The 12,798-nt window shown below is 50.2% G+C and overlaps 1 protein-coding gene across 3 annotated transcripts in view; it reads right to left on the bottom strand.

The window, feature by feature from the left end:
- Nucleotides 1–3,347: 3,347 nt before the first annotated feature.
- Nucleotides 3,348–12,798, bottom strand: part of TULP4 (TUB like protein 4) — a 224,868-nt gene continuing 215,417 nt past the window's right edge. For all 3 annotated transcript variants that reach the window (XM_059401351.1, XM_059401352.1, XM_059401353.1), the window contains exons 13-15: nt 12,158–12,301; nt 7,036–9,551; nt 3,348–5,433 (exon numbers count right to left, since the gene is read on the bottom strand). In XM_059401351.1, coding sequence (XP_059257334.1) covers nt 5,317–5,433; nt 7,036–9,551; nt 12,158–12,301 — 2,777 coding nt within the window. In that variant the 3' untranslated portion in view covers nt 3,348–5,316. The remainder of the gene's footprint in view (nt 5,434–7,035; nt 9,552–12,157; nt 12,302–12,798) is intronic.

Raw genomic sequence — 12,798 nt, 5'->3', positions numbered from 1 at the left:
GTTAAGTAATGAAGGCAGAATGAGTATTAATTTGAAGCTCACAAACTTTCATAATACTATTGGAAAACTATTTTGGTTCTTAGATAGTTCCTTAGATAGTGCATTACCGTTGTAGGACTCCTGCTATGTAAATCGCAAATTTATAGTCCTATTTTAAAACTTCACACATAGGAATTGACCATGGTTTTGGTTGTCTCCTAAAGCCTGGGCGATCGCATCTACTTCTATCTCTGAAAAAACCCGAAGGGGTGCTGTGGAAATGTGCATGGGAACACTTGCACACATAGGTGCACTAGCACCCTATGGCCAGAGGTCATATGATCAGAGAGGTCAGAGGGAACTCCAGGGCAGAGCAAAGAAGTGCACTAAGACTCATCAGTAAAAACAACAATTAACAGTTACAAATTAGAATGGAGAGCAGGGTTGCTCAAAATCTGGTTTTACTGTTTCCTATGAAGTAACAAAGAAGGTGTCAGGTTATCTAACGTCTCTGGTCTTGTAGGTGCGAAGGCAGATGCATCCTGAATTGGGTCCTCTTAGGGAAACAAGACAAAGAACTCATCAGAAAGACAGCACAAGCTCTGACCTCTCAAAAACAGAACAATGGTAAGGATCTCAGGGTGTCCAGGTAGTGCGCGGGCAGTAACCCAGGGACTGGAGACACAGCTGGGAGCATGGCAGGCCATGCCAGTGCACATTGGGACACCTTCTCAGAGGACTCAAGACCCACCCCGGAATGCTGCACACAAGTAATTTTTTTTTTGATCTGGAAAATTTTATTAAGCAATAGCTGGACAACTTTTACAACTTCAAATCATCAATAAAAAAAAAAAAGAAGAGATTAATCCATCTCAATAATAAAGACAGAAAATAATTTGGATCAACCACGTCATTTTGAATGCAAACCATGAATGCCTTCTAGAATACCTCCCACACAATCTAATACACAAAGTACATCAGCAGAGAGCCAAATAAGGGTGAGCTCATTAGAGTGCAAGTGGGACTCTCAGCAGATCTTGCTTGGAAAGTCAAACAAAGCAGGATGCTGGAATTGAGAAACAAAGTAACACGAGTGGGACTGAGGCGCACACAGCAGCCCGCTATCCCCAAGGTTTGGCTAAGAACATGCTGGTGGTCTGGTTTGGTCAGGGACCTGTGCACCTGCACCGTGCACTTACAGTTTAAAAAAAAAAAAGAAAAGAAAAGAAAAAGAAAAAGGAAATGCCAGTAGTAATAAACTCGGAAATTATGTTCAAACTTACAGTACCAAAATAATGCATTTATAAACAAATGCGAAAACAATACCCCTTTGGTAAATAATACAGTGCCTTTTTCAGTCAAACGCATAACCCCATGCTTCTCTACAACATGAAAAAAAATTTATCTACAACAAACAACAGGATCTTAGAAACCTACCCCCTCCCCTTTAAAAGAACTTGTAAACAGGAAATATTGGTACAAGTTACAAGAAAATTGCACAAAGCCAAAGAAATGAAAATAAAATTAGCCACAACTTTTCAGAGTTTCCATCAACCGGAGTGAAGGGAATACACAGATGGTGATGAGATCGGAGTCCTGTGTGATGATGAAATCCCAGGAACTCAAAGAACAGTTTTGACACATTTTGTCTCAACTAACTTTGTTCACAACTACTGACCTGGCCAAGGGATAGATGGCCCACACAGGGACATGATGGGTTCCTTTCAAAAAATCTTTTCAACTTGCAGATAGCGAACACTGCAGAAGTAACTCGAGGATTCACACCTGCCTGGGCACAGCCCCCTTGGTTCTTTTCTCAACCCGCTCTACTGTTTGCGGGGGTATATGGGGACTTATTCGGGGGCCGTTTTCCAGGGAATCCACTGAGCAGGGCACACACATGTGGGGGCTCCTGTGTCTTACCTGACTGAAACCGGTGCTTTTGTGTGATTTTTAGGAGAACAATCACCATTCCAAAAGCATCTGTTTCTAGAGATGAACCTGCTAAGGCTTATTTTAAATGCACGGGTTCATACTCACAGGAGAGCTCATTAATGCTGGAAAAGCAATGTTCCTCTGTAAAAAGGCAATGATTTTGAAACATACCTTCCAAGTTCGTACAGTGGCATGAGGAGACGGTCCCACTTTGAGCCCTCAGGCTGTTAGAGCTGGACAGGAATGGAGAATTTTGTCCAGGCCAGGTTGTCCCCGTCATGTTACAGATGGACAAATGGAAGCCCGAAGTCACCCTCCAACTTGGTGGCAGAGCGGGCTTGACCCCAGGTTCAAGAGGATTACAAGATGAAAGTACAGGTTTTTGCCTGTCCTTATGGGACACTCCACCGGGGAGCGACGGACACGGGGGAAAAAGACTAACCTGCAAAGTCCCGACTTCCGCTGCCCTCAGAGCCTTGGCATTTTCCTGCTTCCGTGGCATCGGTTTTTCTTAGGATATGCATTCAGTGGATACGCCGTCCACAAATCTGCGCCTTTGGTTTGATGAGGTTAGAGTTGAAACAAACTTAAAATCGGTTTTTATGTTTGTTAATACACAGCTTTCTTCAAAAAGGTAAGGATTCTTTAAGTAGTTGATGGGGCTGATGGTTTTAAATTTAGAGATTCAATGAGGTATCTCAATATTCATAAGTTGCTATTAATAAACATGAAGTATGTAGAATTCTGCTGTTTAAAGTACTACTTTAGTAGTATTTAATAAATTGAGACTGAATAAAGATGACTTTTAAAGTAAGTGAAGCCATCGCCATCAACTTGAAAGATACCATATCACGAGTGCGCAGACCCGTGGAAGTATGAGGCGCGTGGGCCCGTTTTCCTCCTTTGGGCCAGAGCACAGGGCTGGGCAGCCGCTGCCCCTCAGGTATGCAGACCTCCCGGACCAGGCCTCTGCCTCCACGTATGGAAGAGGCCTTTTGGGGAATGAGCTCAGAATTTAGAAAGTTGAATTATTTGCTACAAATACTCACTTTCTTTTCACAGTTTTTATTCCAAGGATTTCCCCCTCTACTTGCTCTTAGTAATAAGAAAAACTCTAAAACGTATTTTTTCATGGTCTCTGTATCTTAAGAACCAATCTGAGAATCTGGAAAGCGGACACTTACTGACAATAGTGCCTTCCTTTGCTGCTCTCATTCCTCTTTACATTTCGTAGCACCTTTTATTTTTAACTAAAAATAAAATGTTCAAAAGAGGGGGCACTATTATTTTAGGATGTGTGGTCTCAAAGGAATCGACTCTTCTGTATATAATCAATACCAAAGAATGCAAAAAAAAAAAAAAATTGCCTTTAAAGGATTAATAGGAATTTTTTCCCAATTAGAAAAGTTACAATTTGTCCAGCAGAAAAAACCTTCTATCATATCCTCTTTATTTCTCGCAGCAAAATACGCTGCTACCAAATAACTCATTACAAACACACTATTTTTCTAAATAAATAAAATGGGCATAACTCACCAGTACATAGTAACAAAAGAATTCCTAAGAACACTATTAAAGCAAGATAAATAATCTCTTGGACAACAAAACAGGGGAACTGCATTTAAATTATTTTAGAAATAGGTCATAACCATTATTGCACAACTAATAAGCATTGAAACATCTTACCAAGCTACAGAAACTCCTATAAAAGAATTATATAATTCTGAATACACTGCTAAATTCTTTCTCAAAGAATTGACCCACAAAAAATCAGGTTCAATATTTTAAAATACAAGCTGGAAAACTCGGACGTTAGCTGGGAGCTGTCCTCATGTGTGTTTCTTCAGGGTTTGGAGAGAATGGTGAGTGATGCTGTCTTGCTGTGGGGAAGGAATGGGCCGGTGCCTTTTCTAGTTTTTAAACCAAAACAAGGAATGTAAAAATACATACTTTCAAAAGACTTCTCTACAGTGTCTCTCATTTGTCTGCTCCAAACCAAATGCACACGGAGGACTCCCTGCAAGTAGACAGTCCCATGCTCCTGCCCTAAACACATGACATGTTGGAGTAAGTGACAACTGTGAACCGGGTTTGTTACCGGGGCTCAGTGCTGCCCGCGGCGTCCCCTAAGGAGGAGGTGGAGGGAAAAGATCATCTCAGATTTTTCTTTCTTTTTTGTAATTAACCAGCTGTCTTAAGTACTATAATTTTAATAATGTGTTCCCAGTGGTTCATCTCCTCAGTAAACAGTCTGTACAATTAATAAAGAACTTTTTTTTTCCCTCCCAGTACAACTGTGAGACTTGTCTCAAAGAGATTACTATATCTCTTTAAACACCCTGGCAAATGCCTACGGTTTTGTTACATTTCTAACCGATCAGGAAACATCTCTAGTCAACTGGGTTTTAACGTGGCTGAGAAGAAAGGCGCACTTTCAGACCAATGTCTCAGCATCTCCAGAAAGAGAAAGCGCAGCAGCTTATCTAGTGGGAAGGAGAACGTCTCCGGCCACACTTTCCAGACTAAACAACAGAGGGGTGGAGGGGACTAAGGTGGCTTTTCAGCAGGTGAGTACCTAGTGGTCGCCCAAGGTGCTAGATGACCAGGCAGCTACCCCACGACACGCCAGGACCGATCCGTTTTGTCCCTCCCTTCTCCGGAAGGCAAACCTCCCTGAACCAGTGGGATGCTGCCACGCTCTAAGATGACACGGGTGGGGTCTCTCATGTGAACAGCCTCTGAGAGGAGCCGAGCCTGAGTACCATTCCCGGCGCCTCCGGCTGGGCCCCTCGCGGACGCCCCCTCCGCGCTTACCCCTGCTAAGGGCAGCGCCGCACAGCCCACTCCTGGGAGCCCCACCGCACGGCCTCCGTAACCCCCAACAGCCACCAAGTCGCCCCTGGGGAAGTAACAGGACGGGTGTGGATTCAACGCCCCCTCCAAGAACCTGGACCCCCAGGCTTTTGGTTCTTTTTACAAAGCATTTTGTTTCCAGACAAGTGGTTATGGTACGAAGGCGTCACAAAGCGAGACGCGTGGAGCGCGGAGATCCGCGGGCGGGCGGGGTCCCTTCCTCCCGGGGCCCCCCTGCCCCGGCGGCGCGGACAGAAGCAAAGGCAGCAGGACATCCCCACAGCAACTGTGTTTCCTAAAGACACCAGGTGCCTCACCCCCTCTGCTTGCAAATCCCACTCTTCCTGTATTCTTTTTGTTTGAAAAGAAAGAGAAACAATAAAGGATTATAAAAGGCCAAACAAACGACAACAATGAAAGGTCAGTCCCTTCTCCTGGGCCTGACAGATTCTTCCAGTTTTGCTCGTCTTCTGGTCCCAGACACCGGGGCCCCGGGCGACATCTCGGGCGCCTCGAGGAGGCCTCTCCGTCTGCCCCACACCAGTGTCCTTACTTCAGGCGCTGAGTCACATTGGCCAGGGCCACGGCGAAGGCCTGCACAGCGGAGAAGGGGTACTGGAAGTCCAGAATGTACGCGTTGCCGTCAATCCTTCCAAACTGCATCACCTGGAGTCGGGTGGAGAGGGCAGAGAAGCAGAGACATGAAGAGAGCACGAGGCCGCTCCCGAGGGAAGGGGACGGCCAGGCTGGGAGGCCGGTGTGCCGACCGGAGACGCTGACCAAGCTTCTCGATCTCACTGCGAGTTTGTCAGAAATAAAGCGGGCGAGGGAACATGTCAAACGTGCAAGTGGGAAGATAATGAGAAAAATTCGGAGCGTGGAAAGCTCCACAGCTCAAAGAGCGGTTTCCTCACCAAGGAAGCAGAAAGGAGAACGGACAAGTTGAGGGAAGAATCTATAGGCTAGTAAAGGGTTAAGAGACACATCCACTGCTCAGAGAGGGATAAAACAGTCCCCTCCCTCCCCTGGTGCTCCTCTCTCCTTTGTCCTTTCAGTGCTTACGGAGCCTATGGTCTTTCTTCCACTAGGCTCCACTCCAGGAGCACAGGGACTTTCCGTTTTCCCCAGGGCTCTAGCTTCAGCGCCTGGAGCAAGCCCAGAAAGCTCTCTGTGAAGGGCTCATGATGAGGGTTTTAGGCTTTGTGGGTCACAGGGTCTTTGCCACAGCTCTAACCCTGCCGCAGGACGAAAACAGCCTCAGCCAATGTTCAGCGGACGCCCACGGCTGCGTTCCAATAAAACTTTATTTAAAAAGGCAGCAGGATGGACTGGTCTGTGGGCCCCCAATTGCTGACTCCTGGCTCAGAGGACTACCAGGCAGACGCTCACTAAATATTTGTTGAGTGAATTAATGAACATGAGATTTAAACATGCAGGGTGACGGCAACTGCCAGGACGGTAAGAAGGTGTGTGTGCAGAACGACAGCGACACGGCACAGTGAGTGCTACCGTTTCAGGCTGCAGCAGGAACCAGTGACAAGTCACCCCGTGTGTCATGTACCTTACGCCAGAGAATCAGGGAAGGACTCAGTCATAAATACACTGGAAGAGGCAAACCCACACTGGCTAATTATTATGTCTAGGGAAAGAAAAACTGTACAGGAAAAAGGAAATATAAATAAGCCATCATCTGTGGCTCAGCTGTAAATCGTGTATGCGGGCATAATGAACACCCAGTGAGTACACTGAGTAAGAACAGGGGAAGTTCATGTGTGCGTATAAGGCAGTGGGGTGATCCAAACCAACCCTCCTACCCCTCAGGAACAAGTCGATACATGATGTGAAAAACTGAAAAATCAATAAACACAAGTGGGAACATGTTGTCAACTACCAGAAGCAATGGAGCTGGAGGAATGTGTGTCCCGGAGGAGAGCGGCGTTTGGGAGGGGGCCGTGCACTGGGCAGGGAGGGGCCTGCTAGTTTTCCTCCTGGTTCTGGCAGAATCATCTGACTTTGAAAAATCAGTACATGTGCTGCTTTGACAATAAGTTAAAAAAAAAAAAAAAAAAAAAGCCAGCAATGGCACCGGGTAAAGTACAACCACGATCGGCCCCACTTGAGAGCCACAGTTGTATTCTGCATTTCTCCCGGGGCTCCTGCAGGCGGAAGCAGGGCCATCCTTCAGCAGGTTTTCAGCCCCCGCCTCACCCGACTGGTCAAGACCAGAATGCAGTGGAACCGGCCATGGCCCAAGACACGTTTGCTTACCTGCCGCCCCTCCAGCTCGATCTGGAAGTTCTTGGCCGACTCTTGGGTCACCCGTCCCCCGAAGTCCAGCTGGTACACCTGTGTGGCTTCGTTCCACAGAGGCTGCTTGTTGGCCATGACATACACGAAGCCCTGGCTGCCCAGCCGCCCGTCCTCCTTCTCGCTGGCTTTCCGGCACTTGAACTCTTCCAGCTCGCTGGCCGTCCTCAGGCTCCGCTTGCTTTTCCAGCCCTTCTTGCTGCCCTGGCTTTGGTTCATCAGCTCATCCCCGCTGATGAACAGCTCGGGCTCGCTCTCTGAGCTGTCCTGGAACTCATTCGTCTTGTTCAACTTCTTGGACTTCAGTTGGTCTTTCTGACTCTTCACTTTCTTCTTTTCCCTCCCCAGGCGGGGGCTGGAGATGAGGGAATTAAAGTCACTCAGAGCCCGCGCCTCCTTCTTCACTTTGCCCTCCGTGATGGCCTGAACGTTTCCTTCCTCCGCTCGGCTGTCCAGGCGCTTCCGGTTCTTCTTCCCGAATTTCTCTGTCCGCTGGGGCACCGGGCTCTCTGTCAGGGAGAGGACTTCTTGGAAGTTGTCTGTGGTCTCTACCATCACCTCGGTACCCAAGTGGCTTTGGAGGTCAGTGGGCGGTGGGGACACGAGGGGCTTCTCTATCACCAGGTGTGCCTTGGGGGGCAGAGTGCCCTGGGGGTTTTGCACAGGCGGGCAAGGGCTATAGGAACTCCAGGGGTGCAAGGCGATAGGTGGCAGCTGTAAACTCGAGCAGGTGCTGCTTCCCGGATACATGGGGGGCAGGGTGCAGTAGGAGAGGCTGGGTGGGTAGGTGGGTTGCAGAACCACTGCCGACTCCTGTGGTGCGAACGGCGTGGGGGACAGGGCATCTTTTGGGGAGCAGGGAGTCTGCACCCCCGGCAAAGGGGGTGTGTTATAGCTTCCTGGATACGGCATTCCCATCCCATAGCCTGTGTGGAAAGTGGCAGTAGGACTGGCGGGAGACTTGGGGGAGACAAAGGGCACTCGGGACACATCCAGGTGCTGGCTCTGACCTACAATCAGTGGGGGCAGTTTCAGGGGGTTGGGCACTGCAGTCTGTGCTGTCCTTTCCTGAGGAACCCAAATGTCCTCCCCCAGCACAGGGTCCCACTGGTAAGGTGGTGGCCGTTTTACGGCCACAGCAGCTTCGGGCAGCGCGGGGTGCCTCAGGGGCTTCTCCACCTGACAGTGCTGGGCCAGCGCCTCGTCCTCAGTGAAGGCCGAGTTAACATAGTCGGCGCGGTCGCGGGCCCCGTCTGGCGGGCTCAGGAGGCTGTAGGACGACTGGGAGGTCAGCGGGGAGGTGCTGGCGGCGTGTGCCAGGCCCGATCCCGGCTGCGCGCCCCCTGCACCCCCAGCGCCCGGCTCCGGCCGCCCAGCCGCACCCCCGCCGCTGCACTGGCTGCAGGTGTACAGGGCGGGCGGGGGCCTCGCCGGAAACTGCACGGCGCCCTTGGGCTTGGGCGGGTGCTGCGGTGGGGCCCTCGGGGGCTCGGCCAGCTGCGCCGCCTTGAGCGCCACCTCGCGGTTGTTCCTGCGCAGCGTGGCGTGGATGAGACTGTCGGGCCTCTGGGCAGCGCCCCTGCCGGGCAGGGGGCCGGCGATTTCGGGGTACGGGGGTGGGTCTCCGGTCGGGATGGAGTAGCGGGGGACCGTCAGGCGGTTCAGGGTCGCACTGGTGCAGGGCTGGGGGACCTTCTTCTCCGTGGCGGTGAGCCTCAGGGTGGCCGAGCTGCCCGGGCCGGGGAGGGTGTAGGTGTTCTGGGAGCAGAGCATCCGCGTCCGCGGCCGGCATACCTCTTCCACGTTGCCGCTGCTGTCGAAGGTGGTGATCCTCTCGTAGCCCAGGGGCGTCTGGTAATGGGCTGCTGTGGGGTACAGGGAGAAGTCGCCCTTCTTCAGGCACGTGTCCACCGGGGGCTGCGGGGGTGGCAGCGGGGGCGGCGGTGCTGCGGTGGTGGGGGCTGCGGGGATGGTTCCGGGGTAGGGGGGTGGTGGGTTCATCTTCGCCACCTGGACCTCCTGTGGGGCACTGAACACCACTGCGTCCCCTTCCGCGGCCAGCTGCGCCACAGGCCGCAGGGCCTTGGCGGACTTCTGCAGGTGGTCATGATCTCGGTCTCCATGGTCCACCACCGACAGCTGGATGGCTCCCTGGGTGGGCGGCGGCAGGGACAGCTGAGCAGGGCTGGGGATGATGCGGCCCATCTCCACACCTCCAAAGATCACCTGTCCGGGGCTGGAGTAGCGGTTGGAGACAGGGTACTGGGTGGCACTGTCACTTCCGTGCTCAGATGTCCCCACTGCCGTGGTCTGATTGGTCAGGACGTCCAGCTGCACATTCTGATTGGCCAGCAGGGACTGCACCAAGCCTATGCTCTGAGTAGGGGACATAGCCTGTGCCGAGCTGTGAATGGGCGCAATAGGGATGTTCACCGTGCAAGGCGGGTTGCTCTCGGGCACACCAGACGCTCCTGTCACTGGGAGGAAAAGCGAACAAATGAACTGCTTACAAAACAGTGCTGTGAAACTGGATCAGAATAAGTAATACAACAACTAATCAACTCATCCAGTCCTTCTGCATACAAAATACAATTGCTACGGACGGAGAGAAGTTTGCTTGGGGAAAAGCTAGACCTTTCACACAAGTTCTACAGTTTCTCTAAGGTTTCTGGAAGGACACACGCAAAGATTTCCAATGAATATACTTTTGAACCTTCTGAATTTGGTACCTAAATGGTACTAGGGCACATACTTAACTTTTTAAAAAATTTTATTTTATTTTTTAATACTTAACTGTTCAAAAAGATGCTTTTTACTCATGAATTCATAAAATGGCCCATTCTTTTATGCAAGAAGAGAATTATGATATGTAGCATGACACTCCACGGGGCACTTATACTGCCTAGGGTCCTGGGTAGGTTTATCCACAATTACAGACTGGTTAATATGGGAAAGTGTTAAGAGCAGATGTAATGTGAAATTTGTACACAAATTAAGTTTCTGTAAATAGAACCATGTAAAAGGCAGTAGAGATACCAAAGAAAAGAATCTTCTAGCAAATAAGCATTATTTGGGGAGGATCATTTCCTAATTTATGTGCTGTTCAGCATTTCTAACAGTGTGTAAGGTACAGCCCCCCTTTGTAAAACCCTGTAACTATAGTCTCTTTGTACAGATAGGGAACTTAACAAAGCACAAATTTGAGCGATGCCCTACACACCACAGGCGGGGGCTCAGAACCACCGTTTAGACTGCCCTGCTTAAAGTACCATCAGGCACTGGCAAGTTTGCTTATTTGGGCCTTTAAGTTCTACGTGGCAACTAGTGTATGCGCAGCAAGCAAGATTTGACTAGCCAGCTGTAAAGGCTGTCTGACCTTTTACCACAGCTACAGAATGAGGGCAGCTAGCTCATCGAAAGCTAAGCCGGGGGCACCGGGGTGGCTCAGTTGGTTAAGCGTCTGCCTTCGGCTCAGGTCATGATCTCGGGGTCCTGGGATCGAACCTCACATTGGGCTCTCTGCTCAGTGGGGAGTCTGCTTCTCCCTCTCCCTCTGCCTGCTGCTCCCTACTCACGTTTTTTCTATCTCTCTAATAGATAAATAAATCTTAAAAAGAAAAAAAAAAAAAGCTAAGCCCACCCTTGGTTCCAATCAGATTCCCCCTTCCCTGGGGCCCACTAGTGAGATGCAACTATCTCCTGGCTGCGTGAGTCTGGGTCCGTCTCATTTTTTATTAATCCTGTTCAGACCCTCCTCCAGATGTTCACCCATCTGCACTGAGCGCCGGGCTCTTCCCTGATACAAAGAAGAGTCTCTCTGTCGTCAGCATTAAGTACGAGGCCTGAGAGAGAATGCTGCCCCGAATGGGAAGCCCAGACGGGAACAGCAGCAGGTGAGCGCGGAGCACTGGGGAGCAGCACCCGGGAGCCCCGGGAGGGCGTTATTCAGAAGGTGTGTCTGATGCTGCTTCAGATTCTGAAATGGCAGGGGACGTGCTGTATACGAAGCTCACGTGTGAGGCTTCACCAAACCGCAGATTGATGGGGCTGCAAAACCGTGCCCATTAGAACTTGGATGGTCTAGAACGCCTACTGCCCCTCTGAGGAGAGCTACAACCATGGGAAAACCAAAGTCGGCTCCTCTCCGAAAGTACTGTACGAATAATTTTACAGATAAAAACCTGTGAAAAAGGTAAACAACAACCCCCCCAAGTTCAGAGCCTGAGCTGGCCTGCGCGTCCTTCCCTGTTCCACGGCGAGAACCACAGCCCCTCTGTTCCAAACCCACCAGACACAGAAGTCAGTAGCCCGGGTAGGATTCCTCTGGCTCAAAAACCAGAGACATTCAGAACCTGCTTGGTTCTAAGTAGAGAAGTCCTCATATTTATAAAATTACAGGTAGGTATTTTTTTGAAACCACTTACATGGAAATAACTGGCAGATAACCTAGAAATCATTCTACTCTGTTAATCAAAATAGGATCCACACCCCCTAGAAAACCCTTAATTCAAGTGCTATAGATATTTGAAAACTTGTAAACTGGGATTTTAAAAGCTTGTGCCAGAATTCACCTTTAACTGAGCCCAGGCTTCTGTCCGCTGAGATGTGCGCTGCACAGCGGGAGAGAGTGGTCTGCAGGTAAAGGCTTTCTGTCCTGGAGACAGGGTGCGTTCGAGACCCTGGGCTCTGCGGGAGTCATGGGACCAGGGGAGTGACACTGCTCTCTAAGCGGGGGCTGACAAGAGGAAGGCTAGCCTAGGGCCGAGAGCCGGTTTCAGTTCTGATTTTGTGGAATTCTCATCAGTCCTGTTAACCTCTCTGACTGCGTGCATGACTGAGCACCTCTGTGAAGATGAAGCAAGACGGCAGAATATTCTGTGGAAATGAGGCGTCATGGTCACCCTCATCGTCCTTGCTCTAGTAGCTCCCCATCTCCCCAAAGCAGCCACAGTACAACCTTCAGCACACCCACCAACTGAGGAAGTTACACCTCTTCCAAACCAGGGCGGTGGGCACGGGTGGACATGCTGTAATCCTCTACTACTTAGCGCTCTGCCCCCATCATGATCCCCTACGAACACACCTGGTAAATCATCTTCATCCTCACTGAAAACATTCGGGTTGAAGACAGGCAAATTAACATAGTCCATGGAAATCTTCCGAACCTCTGGGAGATAGATGGTCATCTGCCGCGGCTGGAGGTGCAGGAGGCTGGTTTTATAGATTACTGCAGGGGTCGGGGTGGGGGGAAGGAGGAAAGCGCTGTTAACAGAGACGTGCACGAGGACAGCCAAGCACCGGCAGAGTCACGGGAAGAGAAATGGGACTGTGGAGTCCCTGCCATGAGAAAGCAGGGGAGAGTCCGAGAGCGGGTCTTTGTCTTCCTCCCACACGCCACTGGCCACCCAGCTGCGCCTTAGATTCCCTTACAGCAACTCCTCTGTCTAGCCCAGTCACTTTGCCAAGTGGTCTGTCTAGGGAACCCCACATTGCAAATGTCAAAAACATGTCCTAGACTTAAATGCTTTTCTGGAATGAGTTGGGATAGGACAAATACAATTTTTTAAAGCCTCACTTGAGATCGGAATTCTAATTTAATAAAAATAGTTGTGATAAGCAGAGTGCCAAGCTCAGGGGATCTCATGCAACCCAGGAGACGGGGTGACACGGGTCAGGTTGGAACTAAACACTGCCCTTACTCAGGACTGGATTCTCATCTTCCTG

This window comes from Mustela nigripes, chromosome 5 (assembly GCF_022355385.1).
Source record: "Mustela nigripes isolate SB6536 chromosome 5, MUSNIG.SB6536, whole genome shotgun sequence".
Classification (NCBI taxonomy): Eukaryota; Metazoa; Chordata; class Mammalia; order Carnivora; family Mustelidae; genus Mustela; species Mustela nigripes.
Note: the sequence above shows the minus strand (reverse complement) of the source record. Positions and strands in the feature narration are given on the sequence as shown.